The sequence below is a fragment of the Dipodomys ordii genome, unplaced genomic scaffold (assembly GCF_000151885.1).
Source record: "Dipodomys ordii isolate 6190 unplaced genomic scaffold, Dord_2.0 Scaffold28, whole genome shotgun sequence".
NCBI classification, from domain to species: Eukaryota; Metazoa; Chordata; class Mammalia; order Rodentia; family Heteromyidae; genus Dipodomys; species Dipodomys ordii.
Genome location: NW_012267244.1, coordinates 11,251,091 through 11,275,724, shown reverse-complemented (window position 1 = coordinate 11,275,724; position 24,634 = coordinate 11,251,091). Strand labels below are relative to the sequence as shown.

The following is a 24,634-nucleotide window of genomic DNA, read 5'->3' as shown; positions in this document are numbered from 1 at the left end:
GCAAAGTGGAGTTGTAAACAAGTAAAGATCAACCAAGAATAGGGTGCTGAACAAATATTACTATCAAACAGATTCTGTGCTTAACAATGGAAATAAACAAGCAAGGCAGACATAGTCACTGGCCATGTAAGGCCTGTTGTTTTTAAAAAAAATTAATGCAAAGATGCTATACAGAGCAGTTAGTTCCATGAGTAAGGCAATAAGTACCTTTCTTGTTACTCCTTTGCTTTTCCTCCACTATCCTTTGCCTCCACCCCTGCTACCCCACCCAAAGTTGTGAAAGTTCATTTCTGACCTAAGCATCTTGTGAGTATTGTTGTTGCAATGGGTCATCCTTTGTCCTTGTTTCAGCATTTTGTTATTCCTTTCCCTTCCCAAAATCAGATAAGTGTATATACAAGATGCAGATACCAGAACCAAGGACAGTGATTACCAGGGATAAAGCCTATTGTTAATGTAAATTATTACAAATATTTTTGAAGTATCCCTGTACACTGAGAAAAAAACTGCTGACGCAAAGGATACATTACCATCACTTGGTCTGCCCAGTGTTGGAACTCCTACACCAGTGCTCATGTAGAAGTATGAGTAGTACATAAAATTATATGGTTTATGATACTTTTTGTTTTTGGTGCTGGGTCTGGGGCTTAAACTCAAGGGCCTAAGCACTGTCTTTGAGTTGTTTTGCTCAAGGATAGTGCTTTACCACTTAGGTCATTGCTCTACTTCTTAAAATACTTTTTACTTGATTCAAATTCTGCTTGTTTTATTCGTTATGCCACTACACAGAAAATTATCTTCAAGGATCATGTAATAATCTACAGTAAAATATTTATACAGATTAGCACCAATTTTCTCCCTCAGGATAATTTTTTTTTTCTGGTCCTGAGGCTTGAACTCAGGGTTTGGATGCTGTTCCTAAGCTTCCTTTGCTCAATGCTAGGCTCTACCATTTGAGCCACAGTGCCTTATTTTTTTGAATAGTTTAATGGAGATAAGATTCTCATGGACTTTCTTTCCCCAAGCTGGCTTCAAATCATGACCCTCAGATCCCAGCCTCCTGAGTAGCTAGGATTAAATGCCACCAGTATCTGGCACCCTCAGAATAATTTTATCTGCCACTAAAATTTAAAGAGCTTAGCTAGGTTTTAATTTTCATTCTTTATCTAAAAACAAAGAAGTATTTCCCTTTACTCATCAAAGGAATAATAATATCTAGGGCTAAGGAAAAAAAGTAGAAAAAAATGTTAGTTTTGAGGCTGAAATTTAAGAATCATAAGTTAGTGAAAACATTATCAGAATGAAAAGGCCATTTCAACTAGAATATCACTCTTGTGAAAAAGAATGTATAACAAAAAGATGTGACTGATTAAAATGCTGTATTGAGCACAATGGGTATAGCTTCCTATAAGCTACAATGGTGCATGACTGTTTTTATGGAACTCTAACTTCCCCACCTGAAAAATTAGAAACCTATGAAATCAAGATAAAGTTAATGCTGAAGGCAAGTCTATACCTTATTTTCTACTTCACAGCCAACAATGTATAACACTATCTATTAAATACCCATCAGGTCACATACAACACAGAAGAGAGCTGCATGTGAAATTGGCATAATCTCTATTAGAAGGCTAGAAGAGAAAGACAAAAGGCTTTCAAAAAGACAGAATTTCATTGACTTTCTGAGAACAGCAAATAACCAGTGACTGAAATACAACATTAGCAACAGATAATGGTCATTTCTACTGAATTGAAAAAGCCTTGCATTCTGAATCAAGGCTATAAAATGCTTCATAATGTGTTTGGTATTCCTCCCTTATATTTCATTTTCACTTAAAAAATCCATAGTAAGTTCAAAATATTTTCACACTTAAAAAGATCTACTATAAAAATAAAAATCTGAATTCTAAACAAAGAAGTTAAGAGCTCTATTCTATCAAACATTTCTCCATTTGCGATTCATCTTGGTAATAGAGACAGAACCTGGGTAAATGCATATAGGACTTGAGGCAGGAGATTTTTCTTGCTCAATGCATAATTCATGTGCTCCGCCTGCAAAGTGTGTAAAATGAGAATTTCACACCGCAGCATGAGCCATGGAGCTGCAGAGAAAAGGCAGATGAAATCATATTTTACTGTGTGAATTTTATTTCTAACCTCCCAATATTTATACAAAACCATCATTGACAAACCAAATACATTGACAGATCACCCACTGTTTCCATTGTGTTAGTACTTGAGAAGAGATCAGGCAGAAAGATAGACAATTTGTTTTTGTATATTTTTTAAAAATAGAGGATCAGGTTTTTAACAGCTGAGTGATTGTATTAGACTTTTATAAGGACAACAGTAACTGATCTTAAGATCTCACTACAGAAAAATGCCTATTTATCAATTCATCATCCTCAAAACTCCATTTTGTCTCTATGGTGTTCAATTATATACCTCAACACATCAACATTTCCAAAATGAAATGAAATACAGAGTCACAGGGTTAAGAAATTGATTTCTATTTATGTATTTTATTTCAAATCATAAAAATCATACAAATATCTGTTAAATTACAAATAATACAAACATAAATGTAACAATATGTAAATATATATATATATATTACATGTTAATTTTCATATTAATTAAGTAGAAAAAGATCCAACAAGAATCATGAGGCTTTCATTATAAAGAGGTTTGAGATTTAAAACGATAAGATAGGGCAAATAGAACATAAAGTTCATCAAACTCATACTATGCTTTGAAATTTAAACAATTTAAGGCTAATTTCTGGTCTCAGGGGGTGAGATATCTGCTTGAAATATTTTCAATTAGGATTACCCACCAAGGGCAATTTAATGACTCTCTTCTCTTCAAATAATCTGTCAAATTTGATTTAAAAGTCTGAAGCTCACACTTAAACTTGCACCTTAAAACAAAAGTACAAAGCCAGCAAACTAAGACTTCTTTAATTAAAGGCAGTTTAAATGGTAAAACAAATATTCCCTTATTTGAATTATTTGAATTATATCTACATTAATAACAAGGCTTGCTAAACATCACTCCCTTCTAAATCTAAATTGAAATCAAATGATATTTTTATTTTGAAAAATATGAAATAAACAAGGAATGACAACTTGATGAGGCAAAGCTTAGTGTTCTGAGAGTAAAACCCAGTATTTTCATTAATCATAGAAGTTATATAACTGCAACATACATAATGCTTCAAGGCATAAATTTAATATTTACTTCCTATTTCTCAAATAGAATCAAAACCAGGAAACTGACATTGAGATGCTAGTGATCATACAAGAGCACTTCAGAGATGTCATCAGTTTCTCTATACCTCTCAAGAACCAGTAGACTTGTTAGATATATAACATGAGACAATGACCACACATTCACAACTTCCAGGAATATTTACATGGTAGTACACATATTAATCTTATGATTCAGATACGGAAATATTCTTAATAGTAGATGTTAAATGCAAATACACTAACTGCTTTATTTCATACTGGCAGATCATTATACTGTATATGCAGTTAATATAAAACTAAAATGTTAATAATAAAGGAAAATAGATAACTTATTCACAATAAATACTAATCATGATTTAAAATTATGATTGCATTTATCATGAATTATTTCAATCTTCAGGAACTGTTATAGATAAAATTAGAATGTGCACCACAGTACGAACACTCTAACATGTGGGTTATTTGTAAGAAACACTGAAGCACAGGTTCAATAGAGGAGAAGACCTGGAAAACTTCAAAACATCATTTTGAATGATTCTACCATCTGTTCAACACATACTTTAAATACCAACAGAATATAACTTAGCTATATTGGTAAAAAACAGGATTTATTCATATAAATTTCTCTTTTTCAGACATGGGAATGTGTCTACATTATTAATCTTTCTCTTTTATAAAATGATTTTCCTTTCGAATTGTAAAATATGTGAAAGCACTTCGAATGAGAACTGTTCTTGCTATAGGTGTTATTTGAAGCAAGATAATTATTTGATTAAAAAGTACTGTGCTCAAAATGCCTCTCAAACATACTTCAAAAAAGAATACCTACACATAAAATGCATGTTAGTCTATCAAAATAACTATAACTGAAACAAGATAATTATTGTGATCAATTTTTACAATATCTGAAATCAAATGAGAATGTCTCTTAATCAATAAATAACACAAAGGACCAATCATAAAGCCTAAATGTTGACTACAGTTTTGCGTCTTATAGATATACTGAGGCATTAAATAACAAACAATTTAGGAACAATCAATCCAGTAAGGTTCTACCCACTTTCTACTGTCCCTGCACCATTCACATGAGTGATTCCCTCTCATCAGGAATCATTCATTCCTTACAGTCACTGTCAACTAAGAGAAGTGGAAGCACCACACTCTGGCATGAGATTACTTTCTCTTCAGCTTGTATTTTCTATAGTAAGAATCGGGTAATTGCATAGAAGGATGGGCTGGAAAAACGTTTGTCTAAGGATGGCTAAGACAAAGGGGCTATGAAAGTAAGAAAGGTGGACACAGAATAGTCAGAGTGGGACAGGAAGAAACAGATATGAGGAATCACACATAGAATCTAGAGGACTTGCAACCATTATTTCTTCTGCAAAAAGAATACTGCAAACAAATGAGACAGCATGTTTTTTGGCTGTACTAGTTTATCAAACCAGTAGTCCCCAAAAGGCCTAAAAATCTGGTCTGAACATAGAAAAGCTGAAACTGTAGAAACTGATTTTACTATGGAAGTAATTTAATGGGACCTACAGTTGTGAAATGCTATTTCACTCCCCCTCCTCTCTTTCAATGTTGGAAAAGATGGGTACATTGGATAGCAAAAGAAGAAACAGTAAGACAGTCACGTACAAAGCAGGCAGAAGGTAGATGACTATCTTAATTAAATGAATAAGATCACATGCTGCAACTAAGGGATCACAACTGAAGACTGACTTAAAACTTAAATGGTGAAAAAGTAAAAATTACAGGACGCAAAGACTGCAAAAAAGAAAATTAGGTTCCTTTTTGCATTGGTATGCTATCAGTATAATACTGTTGATCTTTCATGAAATTAATATTCAAATTAAAAAGTGATAAAATTTTTTATAGTTATTTGGTTTTTTTACTGCTCTTTCACATTTGATTTTTTAAAAATAAAGTGGATATCAGTATTCTACTTTATAGATGAGCAAACTGAAACATAAAAATCTTCTCTCCAAACAAGTAGAATACTATATTTATTTCACAGGACCATTATAAAAACTGTTTTGAAAGCCATATAATCAAAGTACCTCCCAAGGTCTCATTTCCATGCTCAATGCCCCCCAAGTATATCGTCCAAATGAAAGAAAAAGAGAAAAAGTATAGATTTAGTTAGGTTGTAGATTTAAGGCATATGAATTTTCAGCACCAACACACTGTCATGCTAAATTATGGTAAAGCACCCACCATCTGCCTTCATTACTCATAATTTGTAGCAGAAGCTACAACACTTGGGGCAAGGAGGACTTTTCCACAATTGTAGAGTTGCCTATTATTGGAAAACTGATACATTGCAATCATATGGTATACCCCAAATCATTAAAAAAAAAGCAGAAATAAATAATTATGGTAGCTTCAAAGTGAAGACTATTTCAATTTCATATATTAACGCAAAATAAACACAAAACAGCAACAAAAACCAAAAAACCTAAGAACAAAAAGAAAAGAAAGGAATGACCAACTCTTTCTGCCTATCATAGATGGGAAAAGACCCTCTAATACAGAGAAAATAATTTATCTGAAGAAAACAAGTAGACACAAAATCATCATCAAGCTATGGCCTGGGTTTTTGAAGGTTCTTCCTCATTGCAATGCCTCTCACTTTTACAATGAAGTTCTACAATGTTGTAAACTAATTAAGAGATTGACTTTTATCACTGAAATGTTTAAAAAGAAGAAACAACTGAATTGCTGATTTAAAGTGCCCCTGTGATTTAATAAGTACCAAAAACTAAATAGGCACTAAGTCCACCTTTTTTCAACTTTTGAAAAACCTTTTAAGAATAACTATTTGTCATTCATTGGTATTTTTGCTGTAATGTTTTAAAACTCGTATTTTATTCTGGATTATATTTGCTGTCAGCATCCAAAGTAGTTTATGAATTTTTCCTCTTTTGTTGTCAGTTTTTTGTTTGTTTTTCTATTTGATTATTTTTTTAGGCTGCTTGAGGCTGAATTCCCATGTGACCTTCCTTTCCTCAGGCTCCTGAGTAATGGGATTATAGGCATGACCTACAAGTCAGCTAATGTATTCTCTAAGTTTCAATTCTAGTATTTTCTAGTCTCAAGAAAAACTGTGAATTTTTAAAGTAAATAGAAAATGAGGATATACTAAATTAACTGTGAGATAAGTTTTAATATGAGGCCAGTCAATAAATCATAAAATCTCTTACGTGAATTTTGGAAAAACAGAAATCTTAAAATTCTGTAGCACATATATCCAAGTTTAAGTATAAATTTAACTATAAAATAAGTTCTGATATATGAAAGAATATTCCAAATAAGGTAAGAAAATCACTAGTCATATTTTAAATAAATATGCTTATTCTTTTACAATAGATCTCTAGATGGAAGGGATTGTAGTTTTTAATGAATTTATATTCATCCTAATCTACTCAGATGCCATTCTGAAGAAATTCAAATTTCACAAAATAAGTAGATGAAAAAAATACTGGGTTAGATGTCAGACATTGGTGGCTCATCTCTGAGATTTGAAAATTGTGGTTTAAAGCAAGCCTAAGCAGAAAAGTCCTTGGGATTCTTATCTCCAATTAACCACTAAAAAGCCAAAGTGGAGCTGTGGCTCATGTAATAGAGTGCTAGCTATCCTTGAGCACAAAAACTCAAGGACAGAGCCAGGCCTTTAGTTCAAACTCCAAAAACAGAGTTAGGAAGAAACTGATTTCCATTAAAGTAAACCTATGATTATTAATTTCAACACATAGAATAATAAAGTTTACATATAAAGTTACTATACTTGAAGTCAGTGTTATCTATTTGCCTGAAAGGGATGATGATTTGAGAAAACTTTACATTAATAGCTTCATTTAAAAACACTACATACTTTTACTATATGTATGTGTACATATGTATTTTGGTTGGTGGGTATGGAACTAGGATTTGAACTCAAGACTTGCTGCTTTCAGGGCAGGTATTCTACCACTTGAACCATGTTATTTTTGAAGTAAAGCCTTGTCTTAAGACTGGGCTGGCCTAGGCTGTGACTGTCCTACTTATGCTTCCCCATGCTGCTAGGGATGTCAAGTGTGAGCCAATACACTGAGCCACTGTGTCTCCCTTATACCTGGGACAACAGGTGTGTGCCATTACGCCCAGCCACTGGCAGAAATGGAGTTTCAAGAACTTCTTTTTGCATGGGCTGGCCTTGAACCACAAGTCTGTGATCTCTATCACCCCAGTATCTAGGATAGCAAGCTTGAGCCTAATGTCTCTAGCTACATACACTTTTATATAAAAAAAAGTTCAGTGTTACAAATGTTGTATTAAATAGCACTATTATCCTATAAGTTGATTGTTTAAATAAATGGCTACTGAATTTCTGATTTAAATAATATATACCTTTTAAAATTTTAAAAAACATTCTATCATCCAATAACATTATTAAATGTCTAAACTTTACCAAAGCATATTGGTTATTTTTTAAGCATTTAAATTCTTTTGTTCAACAGTATTTCTGCAGCTTCCTTTCACTTTACTTTTAGCAAAAGTCTTCCTGTCACAACCTAACCAAAACTTTTAGTGGCCACAAGATGAACTCAAAATCAATCCTGAACTTTTCTGTAGAGCTGAGTTATAAAGGAAAGGTTTATTTAGGGTTTAAAAAAAAAAATCACACGAGAAGGTGGCTCAGTGGTAGAGTGCTTGCCTTACATGCATGAGGCCCTGGGCTTGATTCCTTAGTACCACATAAGCAGAAAAAGCTGGAAGTGGTGCTATGGCTCAAGTGGCAGAGTGCTAGCCTTGAGCTGAAGAGCTGAGGGACAGTGTCCAGGCCCCAAGTTCAGAATCACAACCAACAACAACAACAAAAAAAAATCAAAGCAATGGGAAAATAATGGTGACTTTTTTACTCTACTTGTTAGTAATTTAAATGTTAGTAAACAAATGTTAACTTCTGGTTTAGTTTCTTGGTTTTCAACAAAACATTAAATGTTCAATAATATGTATGCTTAATTGGAAAAGGTACACCTATTTACCTTAGATTATAATAAATGTGCCATCTCAGGCTGGGAAGGTAGCTCAGTGATAGAGCACTTGCCTTGCAAGCATGAAGCCCTGGGTTCGATTCCTCAGCACCACATAAGCAGGAAAAAAAAGCCGGAAGTGGCGCTGTGGCTCAAGTGGTAGAGCGTTAGCCTTGAGTTGAAGAGCTGAGGCACAGCGCCCAGGCCCAGAGTTTGGGCCCACGACTGGACCCCAAAATTAAATAAATAAATAAATAAATGTGCCATCTCTTACCTTAGTGACTTTTCTGGAGTCAGAGTCACTTTCAGATTCTGATTCTGATTCAGAATCTGAGCTTTCTTCTAAACTAGATTCAGCATCAGAAGAATCTGAAGTTTTAGGTTTCTCATTTTTCTTCTTGCCATCCTCTATATCACTATGCATAAAAATAAATTTTGAAATAAGAACTATAAATCTTTTATACAGACAATACAATAGTTTTGAAATTCTTGAACATCTAATGTAATAATTATACAGGAATTCATTGTAAACAAAACAGAATCATTTCAAATACAAAAAGTTATACGATACCACTAATTAACATAGTTTCCAACAACACAGAAAATAATACAAAATGTTTGATCTACTAGATGTTGTGTTAACATTAGCATCTACAACAGTATGCTTTTACAATGTTGTTTCAATATACAAACTGTTTCTTGATAAATATTTTATGTTTACTTTCACTAAAACCAACTGTATTTGTAGACTTTTTCTGTCTATAAAACTTATTTATACAAGGTCCCACATGTGACCTGAATTATATTATATTAAAACACCAATTCATTCAGAGAATCAATTTTTTATTTAATTAGCTGGCCTGAAACTTACATTCTTCTTGCCTCTGCCTTATGAGTGCTGGGATTATATGTTATGGTCTAAAAACCTCAGCTCAAAGAGGATTCTTCTAATGTATTAAATCTTACTAAAAATGTAAGATAGTTAAATAATTTTTTAATCACACCTAAGTGCTTAACACATTTGTTCATTATTTCAACTAATATTTATTACTTACATGCTAGCACTACATTATGTACTCAGGCTCACAAAAGGCTAGTCAAATATAGGTATCATTGTATGCCTGCCTAGAATGTCTGTAGTCCATTGGCAGATACAGAAAAGTATGGTGGCAGTGACAATACAGTGTAAGTAATAAGAAAGTATAGTGTGTCTATCATGAGAACACTTAAAGGAGGATACTTAAATAAACTTAAGGTGAACTGAGGAGTTCTACAAAAAGAGTAGTAACATGTGAGATGGCCAACCAAATTATTTTAGGGACATGATATACTTTGAAGTGCTTTATATTCTCCTCCCCCGAAAATTGGAAATCTAGTTCTAGAGTTCTTTCTCTATTTCCCCCCTCCCCCCTCTCTTACATTGTGAGCATGTGTTTAAGAACCTACCTTGGAGAAGCAATGCTAGGCATTTCATGCCAATCATACCAATTATCTAATTTAGATGCTCTCTTCCTAGGTGCATTGTTATCCTGATTACAATAATGAGACTGATACTTAAGAAGGTAAATAATTTGCTTAAGAACACAGAGATAGGAGGAAGAAAAGTAGAATCTGAACTCACATCTAATTCTGAAGTCTGCTTTTCTCCCCATACCATACTATTTTCCTTCATATGAAAATACTTAGACATATAAAATTCAAATTTAGCCATGAATAGTGAACAATTACTAAAGATATGTTACTGTTATTAAGAGCTTTAAATATTATACTGGCAATGTTAAGAAACAATAAGAAATGTTAAGAGACAGGCAGAAAGATACAATAGGGAGAGAGAGTGGTAAGGCAAGGGAAGAATCGATATTTCTCAGAATTGATTTTTGTGGAGGAAATATGATTGCTGTTTATTAAAAATGGAGCCATGGCAACATCTCAGAGAACACGTAATTATATTTGAAGACTAAAAAAAAAAAATGTTGCTTTTTTCCCAGTTGCAAAGACTGGCAAATTTATTCTTCTCAATTCACTGTTTAAAGCATGTACTTACAAATATATGGGTTTAGAATGTACTTGCAGTTTTCTTTGGTATAACAAATAATTGTTTTTAATTAAAACGTGTGACGATAGTACATTTTTTGAAGAAAAATATAAAGTAGCTAATATGTGCTTATAAATTTCTAACATAATGACTTCTGCTGTTTGCAAAGTTATTTAATGTATTGATAAAAAAAATTTCCTTTCTAGAACCAGGATACTTTTATAAACCACATCTTGGTACTCTGATGTTAAGCTAGTATACAATTTTCCTGTTAGAGAAGCCTATTACAAACCAACTAGCTCCTTTGCTGCAACAAGTCAATGAGTCTATATTTAGCTTCAAGCATTTAAGATAAGATTTTTAAATGTAAAAGTGTTATTTTATTATACATCACTCAATTTTGATGGTAATTATTGTTTACCTTACTGCTTAGAGTTTCAGATGTTAATCTAATGAAAAGAATTTACTGGTAACTAGGTTTTTAACTTTGCAATGATGAAAAGCCTGTATTAATTTAACCTACAGATTTCATTTGTTCTGAACAGGAAAAACAATATAAATCACTTTTAAAATCATTAAATCCTGACTTAAATTAATAAAGTCATAATTAGGGCATTATGCTGTGTTTGTTATGGAAGTGGCAGGGCGAGCTGCTTTAATTACTGTCTGTAATAAAAGGAGCAGAGAGCGTACTGCGCCCCAATCAGTGCTGTCAGCCACGACTGAGCCCAAGCTGCAAGCTCATCAAGTGAGCGGGCAGCAGACTGCAGGGAAAGGGCCATCATGCTGGCAGAGGCCACTTGCTGACAGCAATGGGGGAAAACAGAGCCACACAATCCAAGGTATTAGCCCCAATCACTCAAAATTTTAATGACACTTTAATGCAGGATAATGTTGTTGATAATGGGTGATCCTAGAAAGAGCTAATACTTAACTATCTTATGACCGTCTTCCTTCACAGCCTTTGGCTCTTAATATTTGGATCATAATCTTTTAATGTAACATTATTTAGAAAAATCAATTGTCTTAGTTACATAATGGCAAAGTGTTAAGGGATTTAATTTTAGCCTTCAGCAAAATTGCTACAAAAGGTAATTAAGTGTTTCATACCTACTGCTTGATCACTTAGCTCAAGACTTCCAAGGTTATACCAATTTTCAAAATGTAACTCTAAGATTTGTTCAAGTTCAAAATGAAATCTAGGCATTGTAAGTCACAATGTGAATTACTAGCACTTTAAATTAATTTTTAAAATATTTAATGTATGCTTGGGAGAAAATACGTGCAGTAGTTACTTTCTCACTCTGAGTTGAAGGGAAAGTTTAACTAGGGAAAGTGCTATGAAACAGTTTTTGAAGGCTATTATTATACAATACCTTTTTCTTTTGGCTTTGGAGTTCCTCTTGGCTGTTATTTCATTTTCTGCTTCTGATTCACTTGTATTCTCACTCTCCTCACTGAAGGTGTCCTCACTGCTGTCTTCATTGCTGTCTCCTTCCTCTTCACTGTCACTTCCAGATTCACTCCCTTTGAAAAACAAACAGAAAAACCCACATATTCTTTGACTTGAAGCCACCTAATTATACATAAGGACAAGTCCACTTGCACCTGGTAATGTTCATCATGAAGGAAACCAGTATTTTGTTTCAGATGGACCTCTCTTGTTCAACACTATTTTTGCACCTTTTGTTTCTAGACCTATGGGTTCCTGTGGCAGAATGAGCTTGAGACTGAATTTTGAGAGACTCCAATTGATAGAAGATGCTTTGATAGTGGGTAGAGAGAAAAACAAAGCCAAGATGAATCAAGTAAACCAAATTTAAGGGACTCTCACTCTTCAAGCCTGTGAATAGCTATAACATTCTTTTTTTTCAATCTATCTTTCTCTCTTCCTTTCTTAGAATGAAAATAGTATAAAGATAAATAATTGTGAATTCTAATTCCAACTGGAAATTTTTACTTAGAGAAAAATAAACAACAGTTAGATCTTATTTCAAACAAATTTTGAAAGGGAAAATGAGACACTTAAAAATTCAAAAACAAGCAAAATTACTAAATAAGACATTTTATTTAATAAAGCAGTTTTTCATTGATGATAAAGCTACGTTAAGGAACTATATACTTAAATGTATAAATTATGGTATACTAGGACTCTTGATGAAGTAATACATTAAGTATATGTAATTTCAGATGAAGTATATTATTATTTAAAATGATTATAACTGCAGAATTATATTCTATATTAAAGAACAAACTTTGCTCTTGCCTATGATCTATGCAATGGCACACCCTTTAAGTAGAAACTTAGCCTGTAATGAAACAGTATTCTAATAGGTATGTAAGACTTATTTTAGAGATTAAATTCTGTATCACAGTAGAAAGCTATGACTAATTATGTTAGTTTTTCAGAGTAGCTTGTAGTAGGGAAAGAAGGGGTTCTCATGTGACAACGCTGAAATTCAAATCTTGGCTCTACCACATACTAGATGAAAGACCAAGTAAATTGTTTAACCTATGACTCTCAGTTTCCTTTACAGCAGGTGGCAACATCATTATTACTTGACAGGACTGTCATAAAGATTAAACAATTTGAAATTTGTGATGGTGATTATAACAGAACTGCTACCAGAGAAGACACTCACCATCATTACTTCGCAGAAAGAATAAATTCCATTTTATCCAAACTTTACAACACAACGAAACTGATAAATGAAGAGAGTTGGAGCCAGGTGCTGGTGGCGCATGCCTGTAATTCTAGCTACTCAAGAGGCTGAGATCTGAAGATGGAGGATTAAAGCCAACCTGGGCAGAAAAGTCTCCCTGAGACTCTCATCTCTAACTCATTACCCCAAAACTGAAAGTAGAGCCTTGGCTCAAAATGGTAAAGCACTAGGTTTGAACGAAAGAGCTCAGGGACAGGACCCAGGCCCTGAGAGTCCCAGCTTCGTGACTGACAAAGAGTTGAAATTTGTTAGGATATCAGTTATATCATGTATATAGTAAGTTGGGCAACTAGCGCATGTTAGAAAAAATGAAGAGAAATTACGAATCTAAGTATTTTACATGTTATTTACTACATATGAGATCAACATGAGTTTGGATCCAGCTCACTTAAGGAAGTGTTATTTAAATTTACTAGTTAGTGAGAGTCTTCAGGAAATTTCTTCTCAAAAAGATATGTTTTTTTTTTGTTTTTTTGGGGGGGGCGTTCGGTTGTGGGGCCTGAACTCTGGGCCTGGGCTCTATCCCTCAGCTCTTCAGCTCAAGCCTAGTGCTCTACCACTTGAGCCACAGTGCCACTTCCGGCTTTTTTCTTTTTGCTTATGTGGTGCTGAGGAATCGAACCCAGGGTCTCATGCATGCAAGGCAAACACTCTACTACTGAGCCACCTTCCCAACCCCTCAAAAAGATATGTTCACTGGATAATTTATAAGAGAAAAGTTATTTTTTCCTCTGGAAGCTATAATGAACCACATGACTATCTATATGAACTGTAATAAATCCATAAAAATTCAACATTAATGAACTATTTCATATTCAAATTGGAAAAGGTTTATTTAGGAATAGATTTATTTTTATGTAGTATAAAACAGTTATTTAATCCGGCACTGGTGGCTCATGCCTGTAATCCTAGCTACTCATGAGGCTGAGAGCTGAAGATCATGGTTCAAAGCCAACCCAGGCTGCAAAGTTCATGAGAATTTTTTTTTTTTTGGTCAGTCGTGGGGCTTGAACTCTGGGCCATGAGAATCTTATCTCCAATTAACCTTCAGTAAACTGGAAATAGAGCTGTGACTCAAGTAGTAGAGCACTAGCCTTGAGCAGAAAAGCCCAGGCCCTGAGTTCAAGCACCATAACCAACAAAAAACAAAGCAAAACAAACAAAAATAAGTATAGAACTGTATCTCTCACTGGTCTAACTCATTCCCTAAATTCTATACTTTTTAATGTCAACTTTATAGATTGAGGTATTTTTTCCAGTTTCAATTTATTATATAGTTTATTATATAATGTGCCACAGTTAATTTATAGATTCTGAAAACAAAGATTTTGACAAGGAAAATGGGAAAAAATGAATGACTTTAGAGTCAGACAACAGAAAACCAACTAATAATAAGGGGTTATCCAAGAAATAAAAGGTTTATGGAAAGTTGAGTATAATTTGGTTTTTAATCAGCTGTGCTTCTAAGTCTAACTCTTAATATAAAACTGTTAGAAAGTGACTCCAATAAATTGGCAAATCACACAGAAAATTTTGGTAATGAAGAAATTTTAAGAAGACCTACCTCTACCCCTTCAACTGTAAGATAAAAAGATAGGTGCCTTACTTAATTAGCACAGGACTTCTAAATTCTTCCTATTAAGCATTCTTTCAATTCTTTCAATTGCCCCCAACCTTTTTAGCTCTGAAAAGAGAATTCTGAGAAGTTCTAAATTTAGTTTAGAATGGTTGAGAATAAATGGATGAGAAGAGTTTCCATGTAATCTACAGTGTGAATTATTTATATATATAAATATATAAAAACCCACCACTGTCACTGCTGCTATCAGCGGAGTCCTGTTCTTCCTCAGATTCAGAATAAAATTTTTTAGCAGGACTTTCTTTCTTTGCTTTTCCTGATGGAATCCATTCTTTTGCCTGTGTATATATATATAAACAAAGAAAGTAAATGTAAGTAGTTCTCATTAAAGGATTCAGACTTCTGGCAAATGCAGTCATTGAGAATATACTACAAACTCCTAAGCAAGGTCATGGTCTCAACAGAGAAGTCCTGGCAATAAGGTCAATTTATTCAAAATAGAACACAAATTCTCATTCAGCACTCTTTATGCTAACCCCACCTTCCATTAAAAATTTAAAATAATGTCAGAGAGCCTATAAAAATTGAGAGCAATTAGAGATAGATATAGTAATAGCAACAAGAAATCCAAGCTTAGTAATAAAGAGAGAAAAAAGAAAAAAAAATAATGTTGGCAATAAATCACCCTAACCACTTAACATCTTAAATCCTGACTTTTCTCTTTTATCCCAAACATCAAATAACTTTTCTGCCCTGGATTGGCCAACTCTCCCTCCTGGATTATATGACAGTCTCTTAGCTCTATTTCCAATCTGTCCCCACAATCAAAGTTTGTTGAATACAGTCATCAGGATGAATCCATCAAAATCTGACAGATTAAGGTCCTCCTTGGTTTGAAACCTTGTAATGGTTCCCAATTTGATGCAGAGAAGTCTAAGTACTTATAGGAGTGCATGACCTGATAAGACCATCCCTTACACTTACGCTGACCAACCTCTACCACTCTTCTTGCATACTCGACTCCAGTTAGTCCTCACAGTTTCCACCAAAACCCCAGGTCTACTTTACTTGAAAGATTTACCTCTTTACTTGAAATCTATTCCCTCTTCAATACAACCTCCACTTTGAATCAACAGCACTTAATATATTCTTTCCAAAATACTATACAGTTTTTTTGTTTGTTTTTGCACTAGAGTTTGCATGTAGGACATTTCACTTGCTAGGCAGGTGTTCTACCAACTGAATTTGCCCCTAGTACTTTGTGTTTTACTTTTTGAATAGGGTCATGTTTTTCCCTCAGTTGGCCTGGACCATGATCCTTACATTTAGACTTCCCCCAGACCTGGATGAGAGAAACACACCACCACTCCCAGCTCAGTAGTTGAGATGGGAATCTCACTAACTTTCTGACTACAAGCTGGCTTTGAAACAATCCTGTTTTCCTCTCAGTAGATAGTATTACAAGTGTGAGCCACTATGCTCAGCTATTTAATTTCTAATTGTTGGTTATTCAACAATTAGAATGAGCTTCTGGAGAACAGGGATTTTTAATATTTTATATATTTACATATCCTAAGTATGTCTGTCACAATAAATATTTATTACTTTTTTGTTGTTGGTCGAGGGGCCTGAACTCTGGGCCTGGGCACTGTCCCTCAGCTCTTCAGCTTAAAGCCAGTGCTCTACCACTTGAGCCACAGCACTACTTCCAGCTTTTTTTTCCTGCTTATGTGGTGCTGAGGAATTGAACCCAGGGTTCAATGCATGTGAGGCAAGCACTATACCACTGAGCCAATTTCCCAGTCCTTATTACTGCTTTAAAGATTCCAATTTTACATTCAGAAGATAGCTTTGTTTAGATTTAAGGAAAAGATGGACTTTTGTATTCCCTAAATATAGTAGTAATACTGTTTACTAATATTAGCCACTGGAGAGTTTAATACATGTAAGAAAATTTAATATAAGAAAACTGTGACCTTGACACATGATGAAAAATTATTTTCATGTATCTTTAAAGAAAAATGCAAGAAAACTGTAGTGGCTCACACCTGTAATCTTAGCTACTCAGGAGGCTGAGATTTGAGGATCATGATTCAAAGCCAGCAGCCGCATCAGGAAAATCCATAAGACTTTCATCTCTAATAAACTATTCAGAAAAGGCCAGACATGACACTGTGGCTTGAGTGGTAGAGCTTTAGACTTGAGCAAAAAAGCTCAGTGAAAGCCAGGTGCCAGTGGCTCACACCTGTAATCCTAGCTACTGAGGAGGCTGAGATCTGAGGATTATAGTTTAAAGCCAGCCGGGGCAGGAAAGTCCTTGAGACTCTTACCTCCAATAAACCACTAGAAAACCAGAAGTGACACTGTGGCTCAAGTGGTAGAGCGCTTGCCTTGAGCTGAAGAGTGCAGGGATAGTGCCCAAGCGCAGAGTTCAAGCCCCACGACAGACCAAAAAAAAAGAAAAAGCTCAGTGACAGAGCCTAGATCCTGAGTTCAAGCACCAGGAACCTCCCTCCATCCATCCCCATCAAAAAAAAAGGTTAAACTGGTTAATACTCATTTATTATATTTTCAATTGACTTTCTGCAGAATATAAGCGTCTTCTAGGGTACATACCTTACTGTAAAGAAATATATGTAGCTTGACACAGGTTCTTATCCAAAAATGGTTCTCAAAACAGGGTGTACATTTGAGTTTTTAAAACACTAATATAAACAATGAAAATATTAATTCTAACCTCCCAAGATCCTAATTTATTAGAGGCATAGGTTTCAAGATTTCTATGTGATTATAAAGTGCAGCTACAGTTGTAAACTACTGATCTAAAAGGCTTAAGGTATGTAGCTCCAAGAGATAAGCTTCAGTAGCCTTGAAAATTACTATCTGGACATAGGAAACTATGTAGAAATTATTTGAATATACTTTAATAAGATCAACATTCCTGCTTTTTATATATATTTATGCCTCCAATTTGATTAAAATAGAATACATAAAGGGTCCTATAAACAAAGGATCCATATACTTAATGAGTAACATCCACAGTTTTCTTAAATCTATACAAACTATGCAACAGCCTATTAAATTCAGTAAGACTAACTCAATGGAAAAATGGGCTCTCATGCTCATTTCTTGGAATAACCAAAGAATCTATATTCATGGAGCCTCAGTTTTTTGTGTGTTTTTTTTTTTTTATTGTTGTTACTGTCAGTCGTGGGGCTTGAACTTAGAGCCTGGGTGTTGTCCCTGAGCATTTTGCTCAAGATTAGCACTCTTACCACTTAAGCCACAGCTCCATATCCAGAACCAGGTTTTAAAGACTAACCACAAAAATATTTTAATTTTTGTTGTGGTATGATATCTATAACAGTCAAAACAAAAGGAATAGAAAAAAAATCCTAGAAGAAACAGAGACACTAATCAGAAATTTCTAGTAAAAGATAAAATATTAACTATTCTATGTTTATAAAGCAAAATACCTTTAATATACAAATGATAGTCTATAAGAAAACATTTTCTGGAACTAAACAAAAACTATACCTAAATGACCTTCAAAACTTAGTACCATAACATAAATTTATGTTGTATCTAATATTCTAGAAATGATAGTGTGTAATTCAAAGTGACTTCCAGTGCCAATCTGACTAGCTCCCTGTTGTTTTGATTAAAATATCAGATTACCTAAGCTTAAGCCACTTTTTCTACAAAGTTATATTTCACAGTAATGACATTTGACCCTATAATATCACTTTACAGTACACCTACAATAGCACAGTGTATTATGTTAATTATGTTTATATTCAATTCTATCCCTCATAATATAATTTTAAGCCAATATGTCTCAGAGAGCAATAGATTGAAGCTATTTTCTACATGGCATCAATGGACAGTGTCAGTGCTTTACAATCTGGCTCCATCAGTTATAATTATTATCCATATAGTTATCAATTATTAAGTTCAAAAATAAGATAGTTAATACTTAGAACACATGCAAACAAAGAAGCCAGTTATCAGGCAATATAAGGATACTGCTGAGACCAAGTGAAAGTATGACACACTGCTATCAATTTGTGAAAAGATAAGCCCTTTTTGGGGGGGGGGGGGGGGTTGGGGAGGGAGGGGAGTGGAAGCAGTGGTAAGGCAACAGGAAAGTGAGTAGAGGATAGATGTAGTGGGAGGATAAAAGTATTGTCCTGTTTGAACCAAGACATGATGTACCCAATCATGAAAAAGGACAGAACCATAAACAACAAACAGACATAATTATTAGGAGAGAATATATCTGCAGAAAGAAATATATCAAAGAACACTTTATGTTCTAGTACTTGATTGAAAATTGCACAAATAAGGCATTTGTGTTCAAGTGTACTTAGAGTTGAATGAAAAAATAAAAAAAAACCTCAGTTGTAAAAGGAAAGACATGCATTTCTCTTTTCTCTTATCTATCCCTAATCAGCAATAGTTTGTTACAATATGAAAATTATGTACAAAGTATAAACCAGATCTACAAACAAGCTCAAGCTTCCTCTTTTCATATTACATAATAAAAGCAGTTTAAAAAACCCATATATTCAAGATATCCTAGGCTAGAATCCTGTTCCTTTCACTTACCAGACATGTGAACCTAAACAATTTACTTAGATTCTCTTGCTTTCCTTATCTACAAAGCTGAAATAACAACTATCTCTTATGATGATTCTGAGTTTTAAACAATATAATGTTTGTCAAATATCAGCACTTACTAACAGGGTTTGCTCAAGGGAGTAATTATTAAGTACTGATTGCTTCTGGTCATGACATAAAGCTAGAATGTTTTAGTAGTTATGAGAAAATTATTTCTGAGAGGAATCAAATTACATGGTATGTTTATTGCAGAAATTATGTTTAAAATAATAAAAGTTCTCTTCTGCTGTAGATGGAAAAGTTAAGAGCAAAGCTAACTAACTTATTAACAGGAATTAGTGTTAAAGAATTCTGGTTGTCTGAATTGTTGTTCAATGTGTATTTTTCTATCAGAAAACATCCAGAATAATTCTTACTTGCATATTTAATATTAATTCTACTTTTAAAAGTACTGGATTATTCACATAAATAAATGTCTATAGAATTGAAAGGTCCATTTTCTTTGTTGTAGGAAAAGAAACCTGTTAATATTAATCATTTTAATATGTCTGATTTTTTTAAGAAAAAGATATAGAAAAAGAATATCTAAACAGCAGGATTTTGTTTTTGTTTTTTAATATGACCATAACATATCATTCATTTTAAATGTGACCCCAACAAAGGATATTTTCAGCACACAATGTTCCCTATTTATAGTTAGGCTTTACTTAAAGCACTATATCAGAAAATCAAGAGTACTCTGTATAGTTTTTTGGAAGAGAACAGCAAAAATTATTTATAAAAGCACGGACAGGAAGCTTACGAATCTCTAACAAAATAGAAAAAGCTCAATCCATTGAAACTAAGTACCTTAGAAATTGAATCTACACAGCTACAAATGCAATCGCACAAATGTGGGTGGCACTGATGCAGAGAATTCAATTCTCTGTTTCCTTGAAGAAAAGGAACAGAACATGTACAATGACATAGGAATACTATACTGTTTAGTTCCTGTGAAGAAGAGGTATATCCAACACATTACATTTAGAAATACTAGAACAACTGTCAATTTTCAATCCTCCCAAAAAGCTTTTATGTAAAATAAGTTACCATAGAATCTCCCAATGCTTGAACAAAATTAATTTCAGAAAGGTCAACTTACCAACTCTATTACTTCTACATTTCGAACTGACGGGTCAGGCGCCACCTCTGGCCAATTAGATAATTCCAGGTACCCAGAAGCCTTAATGTTGAGAGTATGAGATAAGGTGCCAAGCTGGAAATGATCCCTATCTATTAAAGGTAGAGGAAAATATAAAATAAACAATATGAGCTGCATATAACAGAGAACAATCCTAATCAGAGCTCAAGGTAATTGGCATATTACTTCAAATGTCAAGGAATAAATATAAACTAGGAAGCTCTTCATAGGTCAAAAAACTGATTTCAGTCCATAGATTACAATAATCTGTCCCATAATGGTCAATAAAAAAACTAATCAGTCAGTGTGTTTAGAGGTGTTGCTCTGAAATGTAGCTTCTCTAAAAATTACTTTACTGTGAATATTAAGAATGACAGCACCGTTAAACAATCCATATACATGTCTTAGCACAAACACACCCAGAATTTTAATAGTTTTTCTACAAAACTCAAATGCTTTTTTTTTATCATTTTACAGCAATTAAATAAGAAACAATATAAAAACCAAGGTATCTGATCATTTGACTCCAACTGCAATGACTACTTATTAAACTGATAAAATATTTAATTAACCATTTTTAGAAAGCTGAGGAAAATAACACTCTCTCTTCTTGAAAAATGAATTTAAATATAAAAAGATTTTTTAATCAAATAATTCTTATTAGAAATTTTGAGGTTAGTATACACAGATGTTTAATAAAATTTCACAATTAAGATTACTTACACTCTTTATGCAATAAAACTATTTAAAATAAAATGAAGTGCTTATAAGAATAAAACAGATTTTTAAAACTATTTCTAGTTAAAATATTTAGTAAGAACAAAATTCGCAAAGACCAGAAATTATTTAGGAAAATAAGATCTAGAATAACATAAGCCTTACTATAAAAGTTGCTCTAAAACCACAAATGAATAGAAAGCACATTGTTCTTACATGCCTATTTCCTATTCATTTATATTTCTAAAAGATAAATTTTAAGCACATTAAAAGTGGGACATATTGTTGTAATAACACATATTTTGTAGTAATACAATCTAATAGTAATACCTTTAAAAGGAGACTCAAGCAGCGGTGCAGGTTTTTGTGCCAGGAATATTTTTTTGGCATATTTACTTAAAGCTCCACTCTTCTCATTCGGAACAATAAGCTGCCTAATAAATCTTGTACGGTCTCTGATGTCATAGTTTTGATCATACTTGCCGAGATTTAATATGTACTGGGTAAGCAATTTTGTCTGTTGGAAAAAACAGAACAAGATGAGAATACAGTTATTTATGATTATTGATAACTCTGGATAAACATATTTAAAGACATAATAAAAATGAATGGTTATGTCAAACAAATGTTGTTCCGTAGGGAATATGCATTTCTAACACGGCAAATGGAATTTTGAAGCCAAAGCACATGTCCTCTTCTGTACTGGGGAGGTGAATGCTGAGTACTGAGAAGCAGCCATGTGCTAGATTATTAAACTGCTGAAGTGGAAAGAAAGGCATCATTAAAAAAATAATCATATATGGCAAACCCGCTGAAGGGTCTACGTGAGAATAATGAATGTGGAAATACAACTAAAAACATGGCACTCAAAACTTAATCGGAAAAATATGCAGGACATCAAAACATCAGAGAGTATTAGGGGGCTGGCAAACTGCTTCTCCTGAGGTGTGTTTTATGAAGAGATACTGTCCCTGGCATAAGCAGTGTCTGCACTCTGACTGCACTCAGTTACTTTACCCTGAATTATGACCCATTAAAGCAGACACATGAATCACTGAACTGGATTACTGCAAATTATTTGCAGTGCATTTAGCTGTTACTTTTTCATAAAAGCAAGCTGCTGATGCCCTCTAAAAACTAGGATAAAAGACTTCTTCCATTTTTCCCCATGCTGCTTATAGCCTCTAGTAATATTGGTCATTTATTTATTTATGTAGGGAACAACTTATTATAGCAGCTTTTACACCTTAATAAGACTTCCTAAGTCAAATTTTGAATGTACTACATTAACATATATTGAAATAATTTTAATAATAATTAAATAAAAATTGAAATGGTAACAAAATAGGTTTATATTTTAAACTACAGTTTTTTATTGAAAATACATAATTTCAATTTAGAAGACTACACATGCAATTGTAACTAAATACTAAATAGGATTCATAAAACAAGAGAAAAATAAACTGAGGAATAGTAACTTATTTACATTAGACCATGTTACACACATTAGAAACAGATAAAAATAAAAACAATCAAGGTACAAAGAACAAAAATAATCCTAGAATACTAGGTCAAAATACAGAAATGGTGTGTCAAACTCCTTCACAAAAATAATTGGTTAAGATAACTGAATTAGATACAAAGCAACCTTCTTTCAGTCACAGGGTATTTAAAAAGCATTAACTTGGTTTTATTAAAGTAGAATTATTTTTAAAAATACAGGAAAATACTAATATTTTCTGAATTTCATTAGGAACAGTTGTTATTCACTAACTGCTAGACCAGATTCAATTTGTTTATAAAAGAATAATTCTGATTCCTTTTTAAAAATAATTACCAAAATAATGACAAAATGAGAAATACCACTCAATATCACCTTAGAAAGAATTTTGGTATATGAACATACACATATATCTTCCCTGAAAACCTGGCAAATTCACTTAAAAATTAGTTATCTCAAATGTAGAGTAAGAACTCACAACTAGCTTAACTAGAATATGCAATAAATATACCAGGGAAATTAAGTGTGTTACTTAGAAAAGTATTCTTGAGCTAACACATTTTGCTTAAAAGTTTCCTAACCCAAAACTAACTTCGAGAAAATTAAACTTTTCAATATATAAATTGGCATTATTGAGAACAAGATAGGGCATTAAAGTAATTACAAGTGTATAATATAAAATATGTATTTATGACTATAAAATCTATAATACTGGGTATTTTATAAATATTTCTACTAAAACATTCTCAAAAATAAAATTTGAAGATGGAGAAGAAAGACAAAGGGCAAAATCAGTTGAAACCCCTTGGTACAACTATTTTGAAAAAATGTAAATTAAAAAAAATAAAATTTGAGCATGGCACTGGTGGCTTACATTTGTAATCCTAGCTACTTCGAAGGCTAAGATCTAATGACTGTGATTCAAAGTCAGCCTGGGCTTTGGAAAGTTCTCAAGACTCGGATCTCCAGCAAAAAACTAGAAGTAGAGCTGTGGCTCAAGTGGCAGAGCACTAGCCTTGAGTGGAAAAAGCCAAGCAAGGGCAAGAGATACTGAGTTCAAGTCCCAGTTCTGCCATGAAAAATAAAATTAAATTTGAGACACATCTAAATGGGTGAGTCAGGCTATAGATCTTCCAGAACAACTTTTATAAAGAGCTGGTAGCATTTAAGTAAAATTATGGCATTACCAGGTGGAACATGAAATAGTACTGTTCATGTTGTTTTAGTCATCAATTACATAAGAATTAAACAGAATATAATGTACTGTAACCAGAAATTTTCAATCTTATATCCATTTATTAAATTGTGATTTCAGATTAATTTTCCTGCCTAAATTTAAGGAACCATAATGGCAAAGCCAAACACTATATTTAAATCAATTACATTCTCTTCATGTTGACTCCAAATCACTAAGGTCAAGAGGAAAAAATAATTTGGGTAGATGTTTATAAAATTTAATAAACTTATTATTTTAAAATAACTTTTCAAGATATGGGTGTTATATTTTACTCAATCTAACAAGTAATAAACTGCTAAATTTTATTTTGTAGTACTGGTATTTAAACTCAGTGCTTTATGCTTATTAGGCAGGCATTCTACCATACAAGGTATGCACTAGTCCTTTTTAAAAAAAAAAATTTATTTATTTATTTTTATTGTGAAAATACGGTTACAATAACATGGGCAAGATAATGAGTACATTTCTTATGAAGCATTGTAGCCTCCTCCTTTGTTTCCCCTTCCCATCCTCCAACCCCCCCCAATCCTCCCCACTCCCCACCCCCCCACCAAAGTTGTAAAAGTTCGCTTTCTTTTTTTTTTTTAGCACATTTTTCCATTGGTAATTTTTTTGGGGGGTCCGGTTGTGGGGCCTGAACTCTGGGCCAGGGCACTGTCCCTCAGCTCTTCAGCTCAATCAAGGCTAGCACTCTACCACTTGAGCCACAGCGCCACTTCCGGCTTTTTTCTTATGTGGTGCTGAGGAATTGAACCCAGGGCCTCAGGCATGCA

General features: G+C 33.4%; 1 protein-coding gene across 1 annotated transcript in view; it reads right to left on the bottom strand.

Annotated features, from left to right (window-relative positions):
- Nucleotides 1-24,634, bottom strand: part of Ap3b1 (adaptor-related protein complex 3, beta 1 subunit) — a 245,036-nt gene that overhangs the window by 81,224 nt on the left and 139,178 nt on the right. Inside the window, exons 15-19 of the mRNA XM_013015820.1 lie at nucleotides 21,454-21,640; nucleotides 20,368-20,498; nucleotides 14,836-14,944; nucleotides 11,681-11,831; nucleotides 8,544-8,685 (exon numbers count right to left, since the gene is read on the bottom strand). Coding sequence (XP_012871274.1) covers nucleotides 8,544-8,685; nucleotides 11,681-11,831; nucleotides 14,836-14,944; nucleotides 20,368-20,498; nucleotides 21,454-21,640 — 720 coding nt within the window. The remainder of the gene's footprint in view (nucleotides 1-8,543; nucleotides 8,686-11,680; nucleotides 11,832-14,835; nucleotides 14,945-20,367; nucleotides 20,499-21,453; nucleotides 21,641-24,634) is intronic.